This window comes from Ctenopharyngodon idella, chromosome 20 (genome assembly GCF_019924925.1).
Source record: "Ctenopharyngodon idella isolate HZGC_01 chromosome 20, HZGC01, whole genome shotgun sequence".
NCBI lineage: Eukaryota > Metazoa > Chordata > Actinopteri > Cypriniformes > Xenocyprididae > Ctenopharyngodon > Ctenopharyngodon idella.
The window spans coordinates 14,981,367-15,004,089 of NC_067239.1; the positions used below are offsets into that span (position 1 = coordinate 14,981,367).

Sequence of the window (22,723 nt, forward strand, 5' to 3'; positions counted from 1 at the left end):
TGTTCTTTGTTTTTTATTAGTAATTGTTATCTTTATCTTGTAAAAAATAAAAAAAGCAGCTTGTGACGTCAAGGCAAGTGATGTGTCATTCTCATCCAGACCACAGAGAGGCAGTAAAGAGCCACTGCTCAATGTGCACATGAAATTTGGAAAAGCAAAATCCCCAGAAAAGTCGTAAAAAGAACAGATTTGTAAAATAATTGTTGCATTTAAAAGTATTCACATTTCATTTTTTTTAAATAAACAGTCGTAAAAACATAATACATGGGCTAATATTTTCGTTAACGTGTTTACTAAACTTGCTGTCTCTCTTAGGTAGCTTATCAACAGTGTAAAGCTGTGACGGTAAGTTGCTTTTTGCATCTCTCAAATTATTTCATTAAAACTAGCGCTGGACACAATTCTGTCACCTGTGTTGCAGTGTATTTCTGTATTAGCCTTTAGGATTAGAGTACAACGGGGCTTTTTATGGTCCCAAAATGTATGAAGAGCAAACAATATGTTGATTTTTTTTTACTGATGCATGAACAATCCTTTACAGCTAAAGTAATCATCAGTAATCATAGTGTCATATTCCATCTACAGCTTTGAAGTTACCAGAAAGACATACATTAAGTTGAGTGCCAAAGCAGATTCAAAACAACTCAATAGACTACTTTTGTTACAGTTTGACGACTACAAAATTTACATTTTAGACCACTTTTGTCAATAATGGTCTGATAATAATATGACTCAGTTTTAGTGAAGATTGGACAACAGTTGTAAGAGGATTATATTACTGGAATCACATTTAGCAATTTGACAGTAGTTTACCTGTTTTGATTACGTTGAGAGTACATTACAAAAGAACATCGTCTTTTTAACAAATGTACCTCTGTACAATGTCACCCCTCAGCTTTACTTTAATCAAAGTATTTTTTTTAAGCTAATAAGCTGTTTACTTAGGTTTTTATTTATATCGAATTTAAGACTTAATTTCCAAAGTTTATTTGGTAAATAAATGCCGATGATTATTAAAAATAAATGATTATTTATGATAAATGATTATTTATAAACTGAGTAAATAGTTTATTTATTTGGTCAAAAATACTGTCCAGTCCAATAATCATTTATTTAGGTAGCACTAAAAAAAAAAAAAACCTGCACTGTCTTTTGAACTAAAATACTTGTGACAATTCTCATTAGCATAAATCTGCAACACTTTAAAAATCATTGCATGTTAAATCAAAGTACCCAGTAAAAAATGGACCAGGAGCAATGTGAAGCCTTTAGCTCTGCTTCTGTTTTGAGACTATTGCAAATCTGTTTTTTATTATTTATGTATTCATTCATTAATTTTTTATTACAGAGTGATCTATGGAGTTCCCAAAGTTGCCCCCTCACTCCGGGTCTGTTTTATCAGTAGTGGACATGCACACAGGTGGAGAGCCGCTGCGCATTATCCTGAGCGGGTATCCAGAGGTGAAGGGGGACACCATCCTTGCCAAACGACGTTATGTGAGAGAGCATCTTGATCATCTTCGCAAGGTCTTAATGTTTGAGCCCCGTGGTCACTATGATATGTACGGAGCCCTTCTGGTCAGAAGTGAGTTAGCAGAGGCTGATCTCGGTGTCTTGTTCATGCACAATGAAGGCTATAGCACCATGTGCGGCCATGCTGTCATTGCGCTTGGGCGCTTTGCGGTGGATTATGGTTTGATTAAAGCACCCACTTCACCAGAGACGCAGATAAACATACACTGCCCATGCGGATTAGTGAAGGCCTTTACACAATATTCCAATGGGAAAACCGGAGCTGTCAGATTCCTCAGCGTGCCAGCCTTTGCTTTCGCTACAGGTGACAACTATGATCAGAGCATGACAATAAGAACATAAAAGAAATTGCAAGTTTGAATTGCAAGTTCAGCTGGCGTCATTTCGGAACAATGTATTATATTATTATATTACACCGATCAGGCATTACATTATGACCACCTTCCTAATATTGTGTTGGTCCCCCTTTTGCTGCCAAAATAGCCCTGACCCGTCGAGGAATGGACAGTTTATGAATTGTGTGCTGTTGTATCTGGCACCAAGATGTTAGCAGCAGGTCCATTAAGTCCTGTAAGTTGCGAGGTGGGGCCTCCATGGATTGCGCTTGTTTGTTCAGCACATCCCACAGATGCTCGATTGGATTGAGATCTGGGGAATTTGGAGGCCAAGTCAACACCTCAAACTCGTTGTTGTGCTCCTCAAACATTCCTGAACCATTTTTGCTTTGTGGCAGGGCACATTATCCTGCTGAAAGAGGCCACAGCCACCAGGGAATACTGTTTCCATGAAAGGGTGTACATGGTCTGCAACAATGCTTAAGTAGGTGGTACATGTCAAAGTAACATACACATGGATGGCAGGACCCAAGGCTTCCCAGCAGAACCTATAGTGCATCCTGGTGCCATGTGTTCCCCAGGTAAGTGACGCACCCGGCCATCCATATGATGTAAAAGAAAACGTGATTAATCAGACCAGGCCACCATCTTCCATTGCTCCGTGGTCCAGTTCTGATGCTCACGTGCCCACTGTTGGCGCTTTCGGCAGTGGACAGGGGTCAGCATGGACACCCTGACTGGTCTGCGGCTATACAGCCCCATACACAACAAACCGTGATGCACTGTGTATTCTGACACCTTTCTATCAGAACCAGCATCAGCTTCTTGAGCAATTTGAGCTACAGTAGCTCGTCTGTTGGATCGGATCACATGGGCCAGCCTTCGCTCCCCATGAGCATCAATGAGCCTTGGCCGCCCATGACCCTGTCACCGGTTCACCACTGTTCCTTCCTTGGACCACTTTTGATAGATACTGACCACTGCAGACCGGGAACACCCCACAAGAGCTGCAGTTTTGGAGATGCTCTGACCCAGTCATCTAGCCATCACAATTTGGCCCTTGTCAAACTTGCTCAAATCCTTACGCTTGCCCATTTTTCCTGCTTCTAACACATCAACTTTGAGGACAAAGTTGCCTAATATATCCCACCCACTAACAGGTGCCGTGATGAAGAGATAATCAGTGTTATTCACTTCACCTGTCAGTGGTCATAATGTTATGCCTGATTGGTGTATATTATATTAGTCAATGATTCTGTCATATTTGTTTTTATAATATAATATAATTTTTGAATTGTCTTTGAAAAAACTGTTTAACTCTTTGCCATCCTTGTTTTTCTAGATGTGAGTGTCTCTGTTCCAGGATATGGGTCCATCACTGTGGACATCAGTTATGGTGGAGCTCTTTATGCTTTTGTGAGTGCTGAGAAGTTTGGATTGGATGTCAACAAGTCCAAAACTAGAGATTTGGTGGATGCAGCCACTGCTGTGAGCAATGCTGTCAAATCCCAGGTAACTGGTCCAGTGTTGTTATTCTTAACTAAGACTAAAAATGAAAACTGAAAGTTTAAGTGATTAATAAAGAGAACTGGTCAAATGAATCCAATCCACTGATTTTTAAGACGAAAACAGCTAAACAAAATTCTTAAAGAATCATTTTTAACTAATCCTAATGGGATCAAACAAGATTAATCTATGAATCGTTGGATAAAATCATTCATTTATTTCTGAATTTCAGTTTTGAATAGGACCTTTTTTTGATTCTTTAATGATTCTTGATTGATTCATTAGATTTAAAGTTGTTTTTTTTCTGGTAAGGGAAAGAAACACAAGTCTACTTTATTCCACACTGTTAATCTACAATTTGCATAATTTATTGGACTAATTATCATAATGACCATAGGTAAAGCTGTACCATCCAGTCAGTGAGGATCTAGCCTTCCTCTATGGGACAATCCTTACTGACGGCAAAGATGCTTATTCTGAAGAGCCCACGGCCAATGTGTGTGTGTTTGCTGACGCGCAGGTAAAACCAGTTGTGACATGTTTATATGAATCCATACACAGGAAGTTCTGCCCTTCAAGTTGATATCCTAAAATTATATCAACTGGAATTTTGCCCTTCAGTCTGTTTGACAGAGGTCTGTTATATGGCTTGTCAGGTGGACAGAAGCCCTACAGGGTCTGGCGTTACTGCTCGTATAGCTCTTCAGTACCATAAAGGTCTGATCGGACTGAACCAGACCAGAAGCTTCCAGAGCGGAGCTACAGGATCAGAATTTACGGGAACAGCAAAAGAGGTACCTGTAGCAAATAAAAACAGATTTTTTATATCAATTTCACTGTTAACAAGTGAGGTATTATATAATACAGCTTAGTCATTTAAAGGGGTGTTTGATTATGATTTCACTTTTTTAACTTTAGTTAGTTTGTAATGTTGCTGTTAGAGCATAAACAAAATCTGCAAAGTTATGATGCTCAAAGTTCAATGCAAAGAGAGATATTTTCTTTTAAAGAATTCTCTGTTTAAGGACTACAACAAACGGCTGGTAGGGACTACACCAAGCTTCTTCCTGGGTTAGTGACATCACTAACCCTAAAATTTACATAAACCTTGGACCCTAGAACATGCAACAAAGGGGGCGAGGCCATGTTGGGCTGCTTTAGAGAAGAGGAAGAGTTGTTGTACTGTTGCCATGCCTAGGGCTGTGACAGTGACAATTTTTTTACTACCGCGGTGGCAACAACCGCCGGTTTTGCGGTGGTGGGGTCCGGGTTGGTTTATATAATATATATATATATATATATATATATATATATATATCTGAGGTTGCGTTAGACTTGCGTTTCGCCGTCATTTTGATAGACAGGATCGTAAAAAAAAATTTATTAATTAATTTTATTAATTTTTATATTTTACTGTTAAGACATTTAATAGCTTCTGATTTCGTCCACATTTTCATTTTTATTCATGCACTTACAGGATAAGCAAATAGGCATAGTCTATGCATTCATTTATATTATGAAAAGAAAGCTGATCAAAGACTGTGTCACTTTTCATCTTGAACAATTGTCGAGGATCGTGAGTGATTGCGATCATCCTTTCCTCTTTACTACTGTACAGAACGAAATAAACATGAATGAAAATCAAAAAATATGTTGAAAGATACAGTAGCTTACCGAAATCTGTATCACGTCAGTTCAATCAGTGTTGCAAACAATCACGTAACATTATACCTCAGAAAAGCCAGTCGTTGACCATAAACTTATAGTCAGCAAGAAAAATAACAAAACAAACCATTTAAAAGAAAACGAACTGGATTAGAAACTTAATTAAGTAAGTAAGTATAAGTATTATAACTTTATTATTATAAAATGGACTTAAACTGGGTGCTCGCCTGTGTGTATCGTTTTCATTTTATTCTGGAGACTGAACTCGCTGCCACACTGGAGCGCACTCACCATCAACTGGACAGGGGTGGGAATTACAGTTACAAGCAACATCAGCCTCAGTAATCAGTCAAAATGACGGACGGGATGCAGATTTTTTCCATCAGTGCTAAAAAAAATCCGTCACAGCCCTAGCCATGCCGTCATTTTACGCCGGACTGCTTCACAAACGAGGGTCAATTCAATGCTGGATTTGCACGTGCTAGTCAATGAGGTGAATTAACTCAAATTTATCCACTAACCATTCAGAAACGTCCAGTTGCATTCTAAAAGTTGTAACTTCTTCCTGAGTCTCTCCATCAGTGTCCGACTGCGGTTTGAACAATGTAAGGCTGAACACCGTTACTGACGATCATTTTGGCTGCCTGAGATTCTCCAGCTTTGTTGCTGTTGAGAAACTGAAGCGCGAGCTGTTAAAGCTCCACCCCTCTTCTGGAAAGCAGCGGGAGCAGCAGCTCATTTGCATTTAAAGGGACACATACAAAAACGGCGTGTTTTTGCTCACATTTGACAAGCTATAATAAATAATCAGTGGGGTATTTTGAGCTGAAACTTTACACATTGTGGGGACACAAGAGACTTATATTACATATTGGGTGCCCTTTAAGAGTCTAGTCCTGGAAATGTATTTTATATGCTTGATTCTTTAACAAAATCAGTGATTTGCAGCTGTTCTGTTGTTCAAGGAGACCATGTGTGGGAACTTCAGGGCTGTGGTAGTGGAGGTCAGAGGTCATGCTCACTACAGCGGTGTGGCCAGCTTTACCCAGGAGAACAACGACCCCCTCAGTGGAGGCTTCCTTCTGCGCTGACTTAAAGGATGTAAAGGTTTAAACATCTATTTCTGCCTGATTGCAGGTACGGCTTCTGATCTTGGGAGCACATCAATCGTCTGATATAGATTCTTTGTAAAGGAAATCATTAAAAAAACACATTCAAACGTTGAATATATGTTGTGCTGCGACTGTTACGTGTCACAGGACTAGTTTTGTAAACCTTTAAGATTCTTTCATTTAATGTACTGATTACTTTTTTGAAATTTCCTAAACATTTTATAATGATATAAGTGTATAAATGAACAATTTTCATAATCAGTTCTGGTTTAAATAATATTTTGTCATTTTTTGAATTGTGAATAATGGCCACCAGGAGGCATCATCTGACTACATTTGATCCAGCAAAAACTGAATGAACAGTGTGGTGACAATGTTTTTACTAAACAGTATGGTTTGTGTTTTTGTTTTGTTTTTTAACCCAGTCAAATGTGACTTAAATTGACAGCATACAGCAGTAAATACTTTTCAGATTCTTCCATTTATTCTCTTATGATTCAACTTACAATGGAAGGCTGAGTTTTCCTTAAATTATAAAAGTCCAATGGAGGTATCTTGCACTGAAAAAGGAAACTTTGTCATACAACTAGGCTGCTGATGAAAAACCAGGAGAGACTCCAGACAGGAAGGAAGAACGTAAAGGAAGAAGAGTATTGCCTTGATCCAGTTACTTACAGATCATTTTAAATATGACTACATTTCACATCCTCGAACAGAGAGACCAACACTTGACATCAGAAACTGCAGAGTCTGTACAATGACCGTCCACAGTGTTTAAGACGCAACATGGGCACCAGAGGCCCCTAAAAACACACCTTTAAAAAAATCATTCCCAGTCAGCCTGTACTGGATATCACAATGCAGTCATCTTTCTGAAATAAGCAACCCCAGCCCTAGTTATTGATGTCAGTAATATTCCTTAAAAACACTCTATATGTATTTAAAAAAAAAAAAAAAAAAAATCACCTTTAGTAAAAAGGGCAAACCCCTCTCTTAAAGGGGTACACAGTCACTTTACAGCTTTTCAGTGACGTATATACAGACACTTGTCATTAAACCTCTTTAAATAACCATCCGTTTCCACTTTGGATCAGTCAGAAAATGAAAAAATGGAGTAGTTCGGTTGGGAGCCAAGCGCCAGTGTCACTTTTGGCGATTTGTTTTGTTACAGTAAGAAAAAAGGGGTTGACAAGAATTGCAAGTTCATGTGGTCAAATGAACATGAGCTTCTGATTGATAACCAATCAGTAAACTCACATTTATCTCAATCTCTGATAATAATCCTGGTGCTCCTGCATCATTAAATTAGGTTCATTTGGCAGCCATATTTTTAAGTTCTTAGAGTCTTTTCTCTGCATTTAGACAGATTCTCCATTACAGTCACATGACACATGATAAACTGACTGTCTTTGGGTAAACATGGTTTCCTCCGCTACCCCAGATCGTGTTTAATCTGAGTAGAGGAGCTAATGAGTGTCCTCCAGTCATTCAGCCCTGCAAGGAGGCTGTTTGGTTGTAATGAAATTCGTCTCAGTGGTTGGTCAGCTGGACTGCTGTTTAGAAGTTAAGCTTGGTAATTGGACGCTCCCTGCCGGTGTCTGATGTCTGGCTGTTTATGCGTTTACGATTGCGTTTCATCTTCGACAGGTCTTTATCAAAAACCTCTCCAGAACGCAAAGCGGACACCAGGTCGTCAAACTCGCCCCCGTCGTCCTCTCCATTCTCTTTGGCTTTTCGAGCCTTCCTTTCTTTCTCCCTCTGCTCCTTGAGCTGAAAGACATCAAAACAGAGGACATCATATTTAGCAGTAAATGGGTGAAGAATGAAGAGATGAGTTATGGACCTGACGAGATAAGTGGTTTGGCTGTCAGTTACTTAACTTATATACACACACTCTCACAGGCCACTTTATTAGGTTCAACACCTGTTGTACTGATCATTAACGTAAATATCTTATCAGCCAATCACATGGCAGCAACTCAATGCATTTAGGCATGTAGATGTGGTCAAGACAATCTGAAAAAGTTCAAACTGAGCATCAGAATGGGGAAGAAAGGTGATTTAAATGACTTTGAATATGGTTGTTGGTACCAGACGGGCTGGTCTGAGTATTTCAGAAACTGCTGATCTACTGGGATTTTCACACACAACCATCTCTAGGGTTTACAGAGAATGGACAGAAAAACGAGAAAATATCCAGTGAGTGGCAGGTCTGTGGGTGAAAATGCTTTGTTGATCCCAGAGGTCAGAGGAAAAAGGCCAAACTGGTTTGAGCTGATAGAAAGGCAACAGTAACTCAAATAACCACTCGTTACACCGAGGTCTGAAAAAGAGCATCTCTGAACGCACAACACATCGAACCTTTAAGCAGATTAACAAACAAGATGCCACTCCTGTCAGCTAAGAACAGGAAACTCAGGCTACAATTCGCACAGGCTCACCAAATTTGGACAATAGAGGATTGGAAAAACGCTGCCTGGTCTGATGAGTCTTGATTTCTGCTGCAACATTCAGATAGTAGGGTTAGAATTTAGTGTAAACAACATGAAAGCATAGAACTATCCTGCCTCGTATCCAGAGTTTAGCCTGGTGCTGCTGGTGTAATGGTGTGGGGGATATTGTCTTGGCACACTTTAGGCCCCTTAATACCAACTGAGCACAGTTTAAAAGTCACAGCCTACCTAAGTACTGTTGCTGACCATGCCCATCCTTTTATGACCACAGTCTTCTTACGGCTGCTTCAAGCAGGATAACGCACCATGTCACAAAGCTCAAATCATCTCAGACTGGTTTACTGAACATGACAATGAGTTCACTAAGCCTCCACAGTCACCAGATCTCAATCCAATAGAGCACCTTTGGGATGTGGTGGAATGGGAGATTCGCATCATGGATGTGTAGCTGACAAATCTGCAGTAACTGCATGATGCTATAGTGTCAATATGGACCAAAATCTCTGAGGAATGTTTCCAGCACCCGGTACTAGCAAGGTGTACCTAATAAAGTGGCCAGTGAGTATATAGGAGTATATATATATATATTCCAAAACTTCATATTTAAGGTTCACAGACCTGAGCCTCCATTCGTGCCCTGCGCTCCTCCTCCTCTTTGCGTCGGCGCATGTTCTCATTCTCTTGACGGGCCTCTGCAAACGACTGCAAGAACTGGTCGAATATCCCAAAGAACTCATCAGGCTGCATCTTATCAGCATCCTCGCCGAAGTGCTTGACTGCCTTTAAGAACTGGTGAACAGAAGCACTGGTCATATGAAAGCCATTTCCTGCTCACTTTACTTTCAGTGTAATGACATGAACATGAATCCCTCAAGAAAATCATGAAAAAACACTTAAGAAGCACTCTTTTCATTTTCTTAAAATATTTTAGAGGCACAAACATACTGTGGCACAACAATGGATTTTTTTTTTTCTTGCAACATAATTTTGTGTACAGTTTTAAAAATTATAGCTATAAACGACATTTATAATTTTCAGACCATTAGTGGTTCCTGGGACTGGTTACTGTTCCATAATACAGCAGAGAGACAATTTTCTAGTTCAAAATAAATAAATAAATAAAGTACCAAAAATATTTGTAAGATAAAATATCTTAAAGATAAACTGAAAAAGGAAAAAGTTAAATACACTTATTTAATAATTTATATGTCTGAATAATGAATAATGCTGCTAAATAATGTTACGGTACCACGGTAATATTTACAGCACAGTTTTCAACAACAATATTCATTTTATCACAAAAAAAGCCATATTTTTACTTAACGTCATAAAAAGTGACAATGGGGTAGTCAAGTGGCAAACTCATCAACTTTTTTTTATCTTTCATCACAATTTGCAATGAAAAAAAATGTTTTACAATGCAAAAAAGGGCAAACCGAGAGGAAAAACAAAGTGCAGTGTAATGGGCAAACAGTAGCATAACAAACTCTGGGGGTCTAATGAAGTTCTAGTAAATGAACTGTGTGACGCACTGCTAGTTATCCGGTCACCGGTAGCAAGGCATAAAGTGGTCTTGTTAACCAAGGTTTCTCCAGTGGCTGATTACAGCCTAAACACAGGGGACTGGAGTCTTGCCATGGCACTGCTGTTGCCTCGTGCCGTCTCACCACAGGGGAGGAGGCCTGGCCTTCCCACAATACCTTTGATGTGCCTTTATCACTGCCATATGGAACAGCTCCTCCGTGGGCCTGTATGTGCCTGAGCCAAGGGGCATATTTTTATTTCTCCTTTGCCCTGCTTTTATATCTCTTCTTATCTGTCTCAGACTTCAGACAGGAGGCCTAGGTTAGGTTGGAGCTAAAGCTTTTCTGCTATAGAGTGCATATGGCATGTTATTGTGCATTGACATGCATGACCTCTCTATCAGGTAATTCAAAAATACATTAAAAATGCAGCTCATAAATAGGCATAAAATAAATAAAAAATGATGGCATAATGAAGAAAAATGCTTCATTAAATTTTAAATTTTTGAAAAGAAAACTGTTAACAAAATTGTTTCAATGCTGATTAATATTACAAAAACGTTTGAACTTTTGTGCACTGTGACCAGTGGGGGGGGGGGGGGGGGGGGGGGGGGGGGGGGGGACAAACAAAACAGGAAATGATATCATAGAGACGATCCCTGCGTAATCTCATGGCTGTGTATCAAGGTCAATAAGCACATAAAATTACTAAAACTCAAACTAAGCATATGTTTACATGACAATGATGTGCTAAAAACGGAAAAGTTTTTCCTTTGTGGTTCACGTACAGATGACAATGTTGTCAAAATTAACCTCGTTCAAACGGATCAGCGAAAACTGTTAAAAATGCTGTATTATGCTGCCAGGCTAGATTTGTAAAGCTTCGAAGCTTCATGAAGCATCGCTTTGAAATCGCCCATCACTAGATATTGTGGAATAAAGTCGCTATTTTGTTATTTTTGGCGCACAAAAAGTATTTACGTCACTTTATAATATTAAGGTTGAACCACTGTAGTCACATGAACTGTTTTAAAAATGTCTTAAGTGGCTTTCTGTGCATTGAAAAAGGGAGTGTTATTGCTGGCGATGCAGGCCTCACTGAGCCATCGGATTTTTAAAAAAATATCTTAATTTGTGTTCCGAAGATGAACGAAGGTCTTACGGGCGTGGAATGACATGAGGGTGAGTAATTAATGACAGAATTTTCATTTTTGGGTGAACTAACCCTTTAAGATATCATGAAATATGAAACCAACATGAATATAAATAGTACAATTCTAAAAACTTTGATGTGGGCTGTCCTATTTATCAGAGATTTTTTACATACAAAACATTCACATTCCTGTCATAAAAGCACAACATTATCATGAATTTGCTGCATTTTGGCTTTCAAAAACCTATATACCCGTTTCCCCTCACAGGCCTGGAAGATATTATGTGTGTGTGCCTCCCTTTGTACAGATGGAGCTTGCGAAAGCAATAAGAGTTGTATGTTCTTTTCCTCCTCGACGTCCTGTAGGGCCCCCAGGGGCCAGTGAAAGTGCCAGGGTCACTACATAGGAAGTGTTCTCAGTGAGAGGTTGAAGGTCAGCTCCTGCGCGCAGCAGGACATCCAGGGTCACTGCAGCCTGTTTCTTCAGCTGACCAGGATGTGCACCTTAAAGATATACACACAAACAAACACATGCAGTCCAACACACACGTCCACACACTCACCAGTTCTTTGGCGTCACCGAGGGAGTCCTCGACATCGGAGAAGCTGAAACTGGCCACTGTGATGAACTGGCTGACTACAGACACAAACTTATCCCCATACTCCTGAGGTCGCTTCTTCTGGTATTCTAACTCCTGCATGAGAGAGAGCCTGTGTAGATGAATTGCTTTTAAGCTTGAGAACAAAGAAGAATCATGCAGCACTTACACTCTCTACGCTCTTCAAGCCACTGCGAAGATTATTGATCTCCTTCTCCAGTTCAGTCATGCTGGAAAGACACGGTCATAGACATCACAATAATTTTATGTGTAGTCAAGAATGGAAGAGTGGGGTAAGCTGTGCCACTTTTGACAACTTGTCCTCTAGCTAAGTAGATAAAAAGGAATACTTTTGTCAGGATGTCTGAATCATTACACGGCTTTGTGGAATACTTGATTCTGATTGGTCAATCGCGCCACGATAACAACCGCTGAAAACAGATAACACAGGCTCATCCGGGTTACTGAAGTCAGCAGTGCTATACACTTGCTAGGAACGTTTTTTTCCCAAAGTTTTGCATTTAGTGAGCTAATAAAATATTAAAACTCAGTCTAATCAATATTTTGTATAGTTATTTAATTATGTCATCCAGTATTGTGGACTCGCTCTCTCTTGTTTCATACAAACGCAGCTGCTGCCATTTTGCGACTATTGTTTTGTACACTGTTGGATTATAAGATAACAAACAGGTATGATTTTAAAACTGTTTCCAACCCGAATTCCGGAAATGTTGGGACGTTTTTTTTTTTTTTTTAATAAAATGACATGAGCCAATATTTTATTCACAATATAACATACATAACATAACAAATGTTTAAACATAAATTTTTACACTTTTATCCACTAAATGAGCTCATTTCAAATTTGATACCTGCTACAGGTCTCAAAAAAGTTGGCCCGGGGGCAACAAATGGCAACAAATCTGCAGATGCCAACTAAAGCTCTATCATACAAAAAGGAAGCCATATATGAACATGGTCCAGAAGCGCCGTTGTATCCTGTGGGCCAAGGCTCATTTAAAATGGACTGTTTCAAAGTGGAAAAGTGTTCTATGGTCAGACGAGTCCAAATTTGACATTCTTGTTGGAAATCACGGACGCTATGTCCTCCGGGCTAAAGAGGAGGGAGACCTTCCAGCGTGTTATCAGCATTCAGTTCAAAAGCCAGCATCTCTGATGGTATGGTGGTGCATAAGTGCATACGGTATGGGCAGCTGGCATGTTTTGGAAGGCACTATGAATACTGAAAGGTATATAAAGGTTTTAGAGCAACATATGCTCCCCTCCAGATGACGTCTATTTCAGGGAAGGCCTTGTGTATCTCAGCAGGACAATGCAAAACCACATACTGCAGCTATTACAACAGCATGGCTTCATCGTAGAAGAGTCCGGGTGCTGAATTGGCCTGCCTGCAGTCCAGGTCTTTCACCTACAGAGAACATTTGGCGCATCATTAAACAAAAAATACGTCAAAGACGACCACAAACTCTTCAGCAGCTGGAAACCTATATCAGGCAAGAATGGGACCAAATTCCAACACCAAAACTCCAGAAACTCATAACCTTGATGCCCAGACGTTTTCAAACCTTTTTGAAAAGAAGAGATGCTACACCATGGTAAATATGCCCCCGTCCCAACTATTTTGAGACCTGTAGCAGGCATCAAATTTCAAAAAATGTGCTCATTTTGTGCATAAAATTGTAAAATTTCTCAGTTTAAACATTTGTTATGTTATCTATGTTCGATTGTGAATAAAATATTTGCTCATGTGATTTGAAAGTCTTTTGAAATAAAAAAAAAAAAGTGGTCCAATGACATTTTTCACCACATTAGGCGTTAGTTGTGCCATGTCAAGTGGTAAGTTGGATAATTAGGGAAATGTGAACAATTTCATTTTAAAATTAAAAGGAAAAAATACTTAAAAACAAAACAACAGAAAAAATAACTAAATGCCCAATCCCAAAGTCTTATTTTGCAGCACATTTTTTATATTATCAGTAAAATAAGTTTAATAATAAGAATATTTGAGAGTTGTGAAACAGTTTTCAACATTTTGTAATATGGTTTTTATTTAATTGTTAACAATATGAAAGAAAGCTTACAATTATTATTAGTTAATACTTGCAGCATCTGACAAACTTTACCCCACAGCTACTATTTTGGAAATGGTATATAAAATATAAAATATGTTTTATATGTACATCTCTCAATCACAGTCAGCTACATATGACAGGCCCTTTTAAATATATAGTCATGCAACAAAAACAATTCAAAGTTTGCAATATTAAGGGATGACACATCTTACCCCACTCACCCCTATGCCATCTAACATAATTATCTCCATATGCCATGCAGGCTGGCCATTTTTAGCCTTTTATCCAAACAGGTCACACTGATAAGAACCAAAGATATATTTAACAGCCATTCATCTGAACTTTAACCCCTGTGATAGCACTTAAGTGACTCCATTAATAATATAATGTATGTGAAAGACTCTGTTTTGAGCTCAGCTATTCTTAGCTACAAAAATGACCTCAGTGGGACTGATAGCTGTGCCGCCTTTATTCTTTCTCTACACACAAATAGGGCATTGTAACAGACTGAACTATCAAAGTACACAGAGACGTACTTGTGTGGTTATGGAAAAACCTGTCTCCACTTGCTGATTGGCCACTCATTGTAGCTTGTGATCCTTCAACATGTTATTTTTCATTTGTTGTTTGAATAAATGACACCGACTGATTTGCCTGAGGCAAACAAAGTCCTTTATTTCATTCTTTCTACCCCCTCAAATGAGATCACGGGCAAAATTTGTCTTGTGACTTCACTTGTGGACCGAGCATGATCACATTAGTCTCGCTGGTGCGACTAAAAAGTAGTTTAGAGGACATTCTACTGTACATTTGGACGGTGCCTTTAAGGCAAAGTAATGAGGAATGACTCAAAATTAGAAACTATCTTCCAAGGGGGAGAGTGTCACAAGCGTATCACTCACAATTTGGCCCATATTTGTTGGCACGTACTTCACAGCAGCACACAGAAGTCGAGAGGTCATCGAGTGGAGCTGTATTCACACTCTCTCTGCTATGGTGGCCATGTATCTCTCTTCCACTTATATATTTCAGCACCTAGAGCCAGGAGAACCAAGGGCCCCATTTCTTCCAACTATAATTTAGGGTTTTGCTCTGCATATGTGAGTAACCAAAAGCTTGTATGACCCACAGCATGGATTTAAGCCCAGTGGTGGGCGGGAGTGACACCGCAAAAACTATTTCCAAAATCCATTTAGCACAAGTAGACCCTACAGGCCTGTAAATCGTAAAGCCGACGAAAGAAGCGCACGCTATAGCCACTCCGCAGCTATACCTACTTGACTTTTGCAGCTTCCGGCACATTCTGCAGCTCCTCTGAGAAAAGCATGACTTTTGAGTACTTCTTTTCCAGAATAGTGATCAGGTAGTGTAGGAGAGTGATATTCCTGCAATGGGACAAAGGTGACAATAAAAGTATGAATATAAATCATTGCGTGTTCTTTATTCTTCAATAAATACTAAGATAGATTTTCTCACTTGTCAATGCTAGACTTGGTGTCTGCAATCTTGTTTAGTGAAGAGATTTTGAAGCCGTATGCATTGCCTCTCTGTCCTTTGTTCATGTAGTTACCAAACGCCAGCACCACCTCCAGCAGCTGCTTAAGATTCCGACTGTGCAGCACCTCTTTTGAGGCCTTGGCCAGTGCTGAAAAGTCATGCAAGGCAAAAAAACGAGTGTGATATTGCTCATATACAACAGTTCGATGGCACAAGTGTGTAAATAAATAAGAAACAACAACAGATTGTCTTTAAAAAACCTCTTTTGTGAGGAACTACTTCCTTCCGCCACAAATTCAAATCTCAAGTTGACAGTTTAATAGTTGAGCCTAAGCCTCTTTTATTAATTCTAAAATGTAACTTTAGAACAAGTAGCAAAGGAACGTTGAGTCGCTTCATTGAAACTTACTGTAATATGTAGAGTATTTTGAGAGAGACGTCGACTAAGCGAGTGTATTACCTATTTATTTACACACTTGTGTCGTCGCACTGTTGTATAAATGCAATATCACACTCGTAGCTGTGCGATATGGCTGTATATCAGCATGCTGTGATTACCTACGGCCGAGAAAAAAAAAAGAAAAAGAAAAAAATTATATATAAAACGGTTAGTTCCTGTCCTTGATTCTGATTGGTCAATAGCTGTGTTTCATTCACGATAAAACACGGCTATGACCACTTCACCCAACGGTTCTGTGTATCATAACACAACACCCTTAGCAACCACTCTTAGCAACGTAAACTGTATGTTCTCAACTGATATTGTTCATTGAAGCTTACTGTATTATGTAGAAGAGTGTTGTGAGAAAAAGATAGAGTGAGTGAGTTTATTACCTGCATTCAGATTTAGCATTTTCCTTCAGGTCAGTCCTATGTTCATAATAAAAAATCTGTTTAAATGTCTGATGTATTATCTTGTCCTTTTAACAGTTAAGGGGTTTTCCCGTGACTGACAGTCAAAGCATTTGTCAGTTGCGTCTTGTTCCGTGTACACAACAATTCAGTCTTTTCAATGTAAAAGTCTTCGCTACTGACTGACACACTCATAAAGACGGTCTTTGCCGCCATCTAATGGTGTAATAATGTAACTTCTATTGCTGTTCACGGTCAGGGACTATTTTTTCTGGCAGAAGGAAGGCTTTTAGTGAAAGTTTACTTCATGAAAGTTGTATTGATACATATTTTTGGCTTTAATATTTGTATTGTGTGGTAACCATTTTATAAAAGCAATAGGGGACTCGAGGCTAGTGCTGTATCGTGAATAAGTCACAAAGCATCGTGCCTAAGAACGCCCTTCAGCCGTGACTTATTCACGATACAGCACAGCCTCTCATACCTTATTGTTTACTTAGAACTAGTAGCGAAGGAACGTTGAGTCGCTTCATTGAAACTCATTGTAGAGTATTATGAGAGAGAGGTCGACTAAGCACGTGCATTACCTATTTATTTACACACTCGTGTCGAACTGTTGTATAAATGCAATATCACACTCGTAGCTGTGCGATATGGCTGTATATCAGCACGCTGTGATTACCTATGGCTGAATATATACATATACATATATATATATATATATATATATATATATATATATATAATTATTATTATTATTATTATAAAGGTATTATAAAGTTATTTATAGGTATTTGATAATACTTAAAGGTATTTGATAATACTTACTTATTGACAATACTTATTTGACAATAAATGCAACTGAATACATGTATTGCACTAAAAATGAGAAAATGATCATAAAATGCATGACATGTAATTTTTCATCACCCTATTTTTTTATATTATAGTTTACACACACACACACACACACACACACACACACACACACAACACACACATTAATTTGAATATTCAGCACTTGAATACAGTATTTTTTACTCTAAAAATGGGACTGTGTTTAAAATAAGTAAATAAATAAAAACGATTTAAAATGTACTCTACTAACAGACTTATTTTTTTTTGCAATGCAAATGCATTTAAAGAGCACATGCACACACCTTCAACTTTAGGTTTAATTTCTGCAATCCTTTCGGCAAACTTCTTCTTGAAGTACAAAGACTGTAACCTCTGCTGGTAATGGTTTATTCTGTTGGAAGGACAAAAAAGGATTGGGTCAGGAAAAAGGGAGAGTACATTAAATAGAAAAGAAAGGCCCATTAAAAGGACTGCACACCCATAATAGATTCTAAATGAGCTGTAAAACTTTATTGTCCCGCATATGACATGATAAAACGCATATGATCCGTATACACAGCATTAATGGTTCCACTGAATAAAGAACAAACAGCCTGAACCAGTGATTTGACCTTGACGCTGCTGTGTTACATTCAGCATTCTTGTGCCGGGGACAATCACCTTGGTTACCGCACTTGCCGAGGGTCCCAAACACAGCCTAGGGACTAAACTCTGACAACCACGTTGATTCTTTAAAAGGTTTCTCTTCCATCCTCTATGCTCCAAACACATCAGCCACAGCGGAGTGAAAAACTCACCAGGGTCTCATAAACAGAGAAAGAAAAAGCAAGTGAGCCAAGGCACCTGTGCTTTGTTTGGCTCAGCTCCTCTGTTAAAAAGTGTAAGGCAGCTGCATAGCTACGATGAGATAGTACTTATTTAGTTACAGCAAATATTGATGCTGAACAGGATCCTTAGCCTGACCAGATCAATGTGTCACCCAGGATTCATAACCTTTTTCCTTCCTTCCTGCAGGAAATCGCATTTGCTTCTGACACTGTATGTGTGTGGAAAAAACGAAACAGATCTGAATAAGTCACTGTACAGTGGTGGGTGGCCTTCATGGATCAGATATTTCTCACACACAACAATGTACTAGGCTAACATCATGAAAGAATCCAAGGCAATTTAATGGAGTTCACGACAATGAAGGCAACAGATATGAGCTGTAATTTATTTATCATCAGCTAATTTCAAGGTCAAAGACAGCAATAGGGGAGAAAGCAGCATAAGCACTGGTAAGATAATTTAGTCTCACTACTTGAAGATGATTGTGTGTTGAGCTTCAGAATGCGGCTGCAAACTTTTATTTTCAGTTTGGGCAGTCGTGGCCAATAGTTAACAATAGTTAGAGAGTCCGTCTGGTAACCTGAAGGTTGTGGGCTCGATTCTCAGTACCTGGCAGGAAATGACTGTCCTTGAGCAAGGCACCTAACCCCCAATTGCTCTCCTGGGCGCCACAGCAAAATGGCTGCCCACTGCTGCGGTTGTGTGTTCACTACTTACTACACCTAATGTGTGTGCACTAACTTGGATGGGTTAAATGCAGAGACTGGATTACCATACTTGGCCTTCACGTGTCACTTTCACTTTTTTTTTTTCAGGTTGAGCGTTGGCTTGCTAAAGAGAAAGGCTACTCATCCTTGGTGGGTCATATCTGTGTTACAGTAGCACTGTCATATGTGACTACTGGGAGCCGGTAGCCTATAACACGCTCTCACACGTTTATTTTTTACCATTTAGGGAGGAGTAAAATTTACATATGTGGCTTCAACAACAAGATGTATTTACACTTGTCCAGTTTCATCTGGAATGTGTCTCAAACTAACTCCTGAAGTGGTTTGAGTAATCGGATTTAAATCCATCTCGGATGTGTTTAGGAGGGCATTTACACCTGGTCTTTTCACAATCAGATAGAGAAAATGCATGAAGTGAGCAGGTGTAAACAGGTCTAGTTTAGCCATCACATTTTAATAAAGCTCTTCATGATAAAAGTGGAATTGTGGGAGAAAAGGGGGCATTCACACTTGCCACAATTTTTTACTTATTTTTACTCAATGTGTATGTTTACATAGTCCAATAAGGGCCAGTTGCATAAACATAGCCACAATGTTAAAGGGTTAGTTCACCCAAAAATGAAAATTCTGTCATTAATTACTCACTTTCATGTTGTTCCACACCCGTAAGACCTTCGTTCATCTTCGAAACACAAATTAAGATATTTTTGATGAAATCCGAGAGTTTTTTTTATCTCCCATAAAAAGCAAAATCAAATCATCAAAAAGCAATCATCAAAAATGTCTTAATTTGTGTTCCAAAGATGAACAAAGGTCTTACGGGTGTGAAATGACATTAGGCTAAGTAATTAATGTCAGTTTTGGGTGAACTAACACTTTTAGACTGTCTAGTTCGACCAACCAAGTCTTACTTTTCGGATTCAAATTAGACCAATATATGAACGGTCCTATTAAACTGTTATAATGACAGTTTATATTTGAAAACCCCATGTTTGATTAACTGTCCTACCTGCTCATTTCATAGAGGAAACGATCAGCCTTTGCCATGCGGTCCAACTCATGTTTGTGCTCCTCTAATAGGTCCATATCACTCTTCTCTGGGACAAACTTCAGCATCTGGAGCAATGAAGAAATACCATCAATTACAACATAACTAATAATAGAGAATAATCCTCAACCAGTCTCATGTGACATTATTTTGAAAGTCCGTTTTCTGTTTCGGAGTATTCAAAAAAGGAATTGTAACTTCGTTTCTTACAATTACACAATTTATCTCACAATTGCGACTTTATATCTCACAATGTGACTGGTTTCTGTAATTGTAACTTTACATCTCATAATTGTGACTTTCCATGATTGTTTATTTTTCATAATTGCAACTTTACAGTATATCTCACAATTACAACTTTCTTCCATAACTGCGACTTTATTTCTCACAAGAGCAACTTGATATTTTACAACTGCAACTTTACATCTCGTAATTGCGACTTTTTTCCATAATTGCGACTATTTCTCACAAGTGCAACTTTATATCTCACAATTTCAAATTTGTCTCAAAATTGTGACTGTTTCCATAATTGTGAATTTACACCTCACAAATGCAACTTTTTTCTATAATTGCAATTTCATCTCACAATTGTCATTTTAAATCTCATAATTGCACCTGTTTCCATAATTGTGACTTTATATCACACGAATGCGATTTTATTTCTTGTAATTGTGACTTTTCTGTAATTGTGTTTATTTCCCATAATTGTAACTTAAAATTGTATCTCACAGTTGACTTGATCTCGCAATTGCGACTGTTTTTTAAACTCAATCACACAAAGTTTTTCCTTTCGTCCCTCACATTGCAGTCTGTTCATGCCTGGACACTCACCTGCTCCAGCATGTCTTTGGGCAGATCTTCCTGTTCGTCCATGGTCAGAATGGCTCTCTTTATTTCCTCATTGGAAAGTTTCAATCTGTAACACAAGAACAGGATATACAGATCAAGCAGACTGGGACAAATAAATTCATTTGAAATGAATTCACAAATGAAATTTGAGTGATAGATCCACATCAGCAGAGAACTCCGTGAACTCAAATTAATCACATTAAGAAAAGGGAATTGTTGGGAATTTCCTCCGCTTACATCAATTTTCCTCTGGCGTACAGTATAAATAAATTAGTGTATGTTATTTAGAAGAGCTATTAATCTTGCGGCCCGATGTTGAACCCAAGTGTTTGTTCCAGTTACTAAGAATTTCCTGGCTAACACTATATATCATTACGGGAGTGAAGAAGTGATATTATCGCATGACTCATAAGTTAACCCAGCATTTGCCTGCTTTAAATAATCTGCGATCATCACTGCTTACGTCTCGACAGCAACATTACATTTGTGGTCAGTTTGTCGAATATGACTTCCTGCTCTTTCCACCAACTTGTTTGAGCTATATATATGACAAGTATGTTGTGAAAATAAGCTGAAAATCTTGGGATGAAATATCTTCCTCCTATAATTGGCAGATCCTTTTAGTAGCCCTCCAACAGAGATGGTCAAAACATCCCAGAGGAAAATTCATTAGCGAAGCCCACCATCCTAGATAGCAAATTAATGATAGAGAGATACATCAGATCCAGGGATAGCTGTGTGCATACTTTAGGCCAAGAAGAACAGGTGTTTGACGGGTCTGAGACCAGCGCTGGAGAGCAGCCTTCGTTCCCCTGCCAGGATCCAGAGAGACTGCAAACCACAGCACTGACGTGAAACACAGCCAGAGCACTTTCCATGTTCGAGTCTAGGTGTTTGTGCCAAGCAGTGCTTCCAATTCCCAGCATTCTGTGTTATTGAGTTCTTTCTAACAAAGTTCACATGCTTACAGGAGTCAGTGAAGATGAACTCAGGAAGGAAAAGAATGAAATAATGGCAGCCTCAGTTCATTTAGAGGCAACCCAACGTCATTATTAGGAGGTCATTAGCGTAACCACAGGAATCCCACATTTATTATTTAATCAGCAAATAATAAGCCGGAGACACAGTCGGGGAAAAATCTTGCAGAGTTGCAGAGGACTTTCCATTTCATGTGGTCACAGACACTTTATCATGATTGTGAGATGCCATTAATCAAACCTTTAAAGATCCAATGAAATCAAAATCAAAGCTTTTTAACCTTTAGTCCATGTGTGCTGGCTTTGAGGCCATCTGTATGCTAGTGTTGATCCTGACAAAATTCACTTTTAGCAGATTTTCCTCATCCAGAAAAATGACATAGCGCTGAACATAAACAGCATATAAGAATGACACAGAAGAGAAGATACTGTTGAATAAAGTCATTATTTTTGTTTTGTTTTTGCGCACAAAAAGTATTCTCGTCACTTCATAACATTAAGGTTGAACCACTGCAGTCACAAAGACTTTTTTAAAGTTGTCTTTAGTACCTTTTTGGACCTTGAAAGTGTCGGTTAAATTGCTGTCGTTGGAAGAGTCATATACCTCTCGGATTTCATTAAAAAAATATCTTAATTTGTGTTTTGAAGATGAACGAAGGTCTTATGGGTGTGGAACGACATGAGGGTGAGTAATTAATGACAGAATTTTCATTTTTGGGTGAACTAACCCTTTAATCTCTTATGTAGTGCTGCTTCTCAAATAAATTTCATCTTATTTTTTCCCTTTATTTTATTTAAATTTTTTAATATATATATATATTTTAACTTTTTTCCTCTCTGATCTATTCCTGTGCAACGGGCTTAGTAGGTTTCAGTTCCTCCTCTGACTGAGAACTGTCAACACAGAGTAGATTAATATGAACTGAGCTCTAATTAGAGATTATTGAACATATGTTACTCCTCAGTCTCGTCTCCCTCTAGCCAGACCACCATCTCACCCTCCGCCGCCTTGACGTCCAGCACCACATTTACCATTCCTAAACCAACACTAATGACTCTACAGGCTTCCACTTGAGAAGCGAAACTATTTAAATCCCTGTGAATCTCAGCTTGG

General features: G+C 38.7%; 2 protein-coding genes across 6 annotated transcripts in view; one reads left to right on the forward strand and one right to left on the reverse strand.

Moving 5' to 3' along the window:
- Positions 1–87: 87 nt before the first annotated feature.
- Positions 88–6,632, forward strand: LOC127502135 (trans-L-3-hydroxyproline dehydratase). 2 transcript variants are annotated; one of them, XM_051874729.1, is made up of 7 exons: positions 88–215; positions 316–345; positions 1,349–1,837; positions 3,211–3,380; positions 3,772–3,894; positions 4,031–4,168; positions 6,005–6,632. In XM_051874729.1, exons 3-7 carry the CDS (start codon positions 1,357–1,359, stop codon positions 6,128–6,130), a joined length of 1,038 nt encoding a protein of 345 aa, XP_051730689.1. In that variant the 5' UTR covers positions 88–215; positions 316–345; positions 1,349–1,356; the 3' UTR covers positions 6,131–6,632. The 2 variants fall into 2 exon arrangements, with proteins under 2 accessions (XP_051730689.1, XP_051730690.1); XM_051874730.1 differs by having other exon boundaries at positions 122–191.
- Positions 6,614–22,723, reverse strand: part of daam1b (dishevelled associated activator of morphogenesis 1b) — a 95,199-nt gene continuing 79,089 nt past the window's right edge. For all 4 annotated transcript variants that reach the window (XM_051874712.1, XM_051874713.1, XM_051874709.1 and 1 more), the window contains 9 exons: positions 20,615–20,699; positions 19,745–19,851; positions 17,482–17,570; positions 15,449–15,617; positions 15,250–15,357; positions 12,049–12,109; positions 11,844–11,975; positions 9,223–9,393; positions 6,614–7,921 (listed from right to left, as the gene is read on the reverse strand). In XM_051874712.1, coding sequence (XP_051730672.1) covers positions 7,709–7,921; positions 9,223–9,393; positions 11,844–11,975; positions 12,049–12,109; positions 15,250–15,357; positions 15,449–15,617; positions 17,482–17,570; positions 19,745–19,851; positions 20,615–20,699 — 1,135 coding nt within the window. In that variant the 3' untranslated portion in view covers positions 6,614–7,708. The remainder of the gene's footprint in view (positions 7,922–9,222; positions 9,394–11,843; positions 11,976–12,048; positions 12,110–15,249; positions 15,358–15,448; positions 15,618–17,481; positions 17,571–19,744; positions 19,852–20,614; positions 20,700–22,723) is intronic.

What these genes read in the sequence shown, in the direction of transcription:
- LOC127502135 (XM_051874729.1), top strand. Translation starts at nt 1,357, where the DNA reads ATGGAGTTCCCAAAGTTGCCCCCTCACTCCGGGTCTGTTTTATCAGTA. An exon ending in GCAATGCTGTCAAATCCCAG is followed by an intron (nt 3,381 to 3,771) that starts GTAACTGGTCCA and finishes TAATGACCATAG; the next exon opens with GTAAAGCTGTACCATCCAGT. An exon ending in GTGTGTTTGCTGACGCGCAG is followed by an intron (nt 3,895 to 4,030) that starts GTAAAACCAGTT and finishes ATGGCTTGTCAG; the next exon opens with GTGGACAGAAGCCCTACAGG.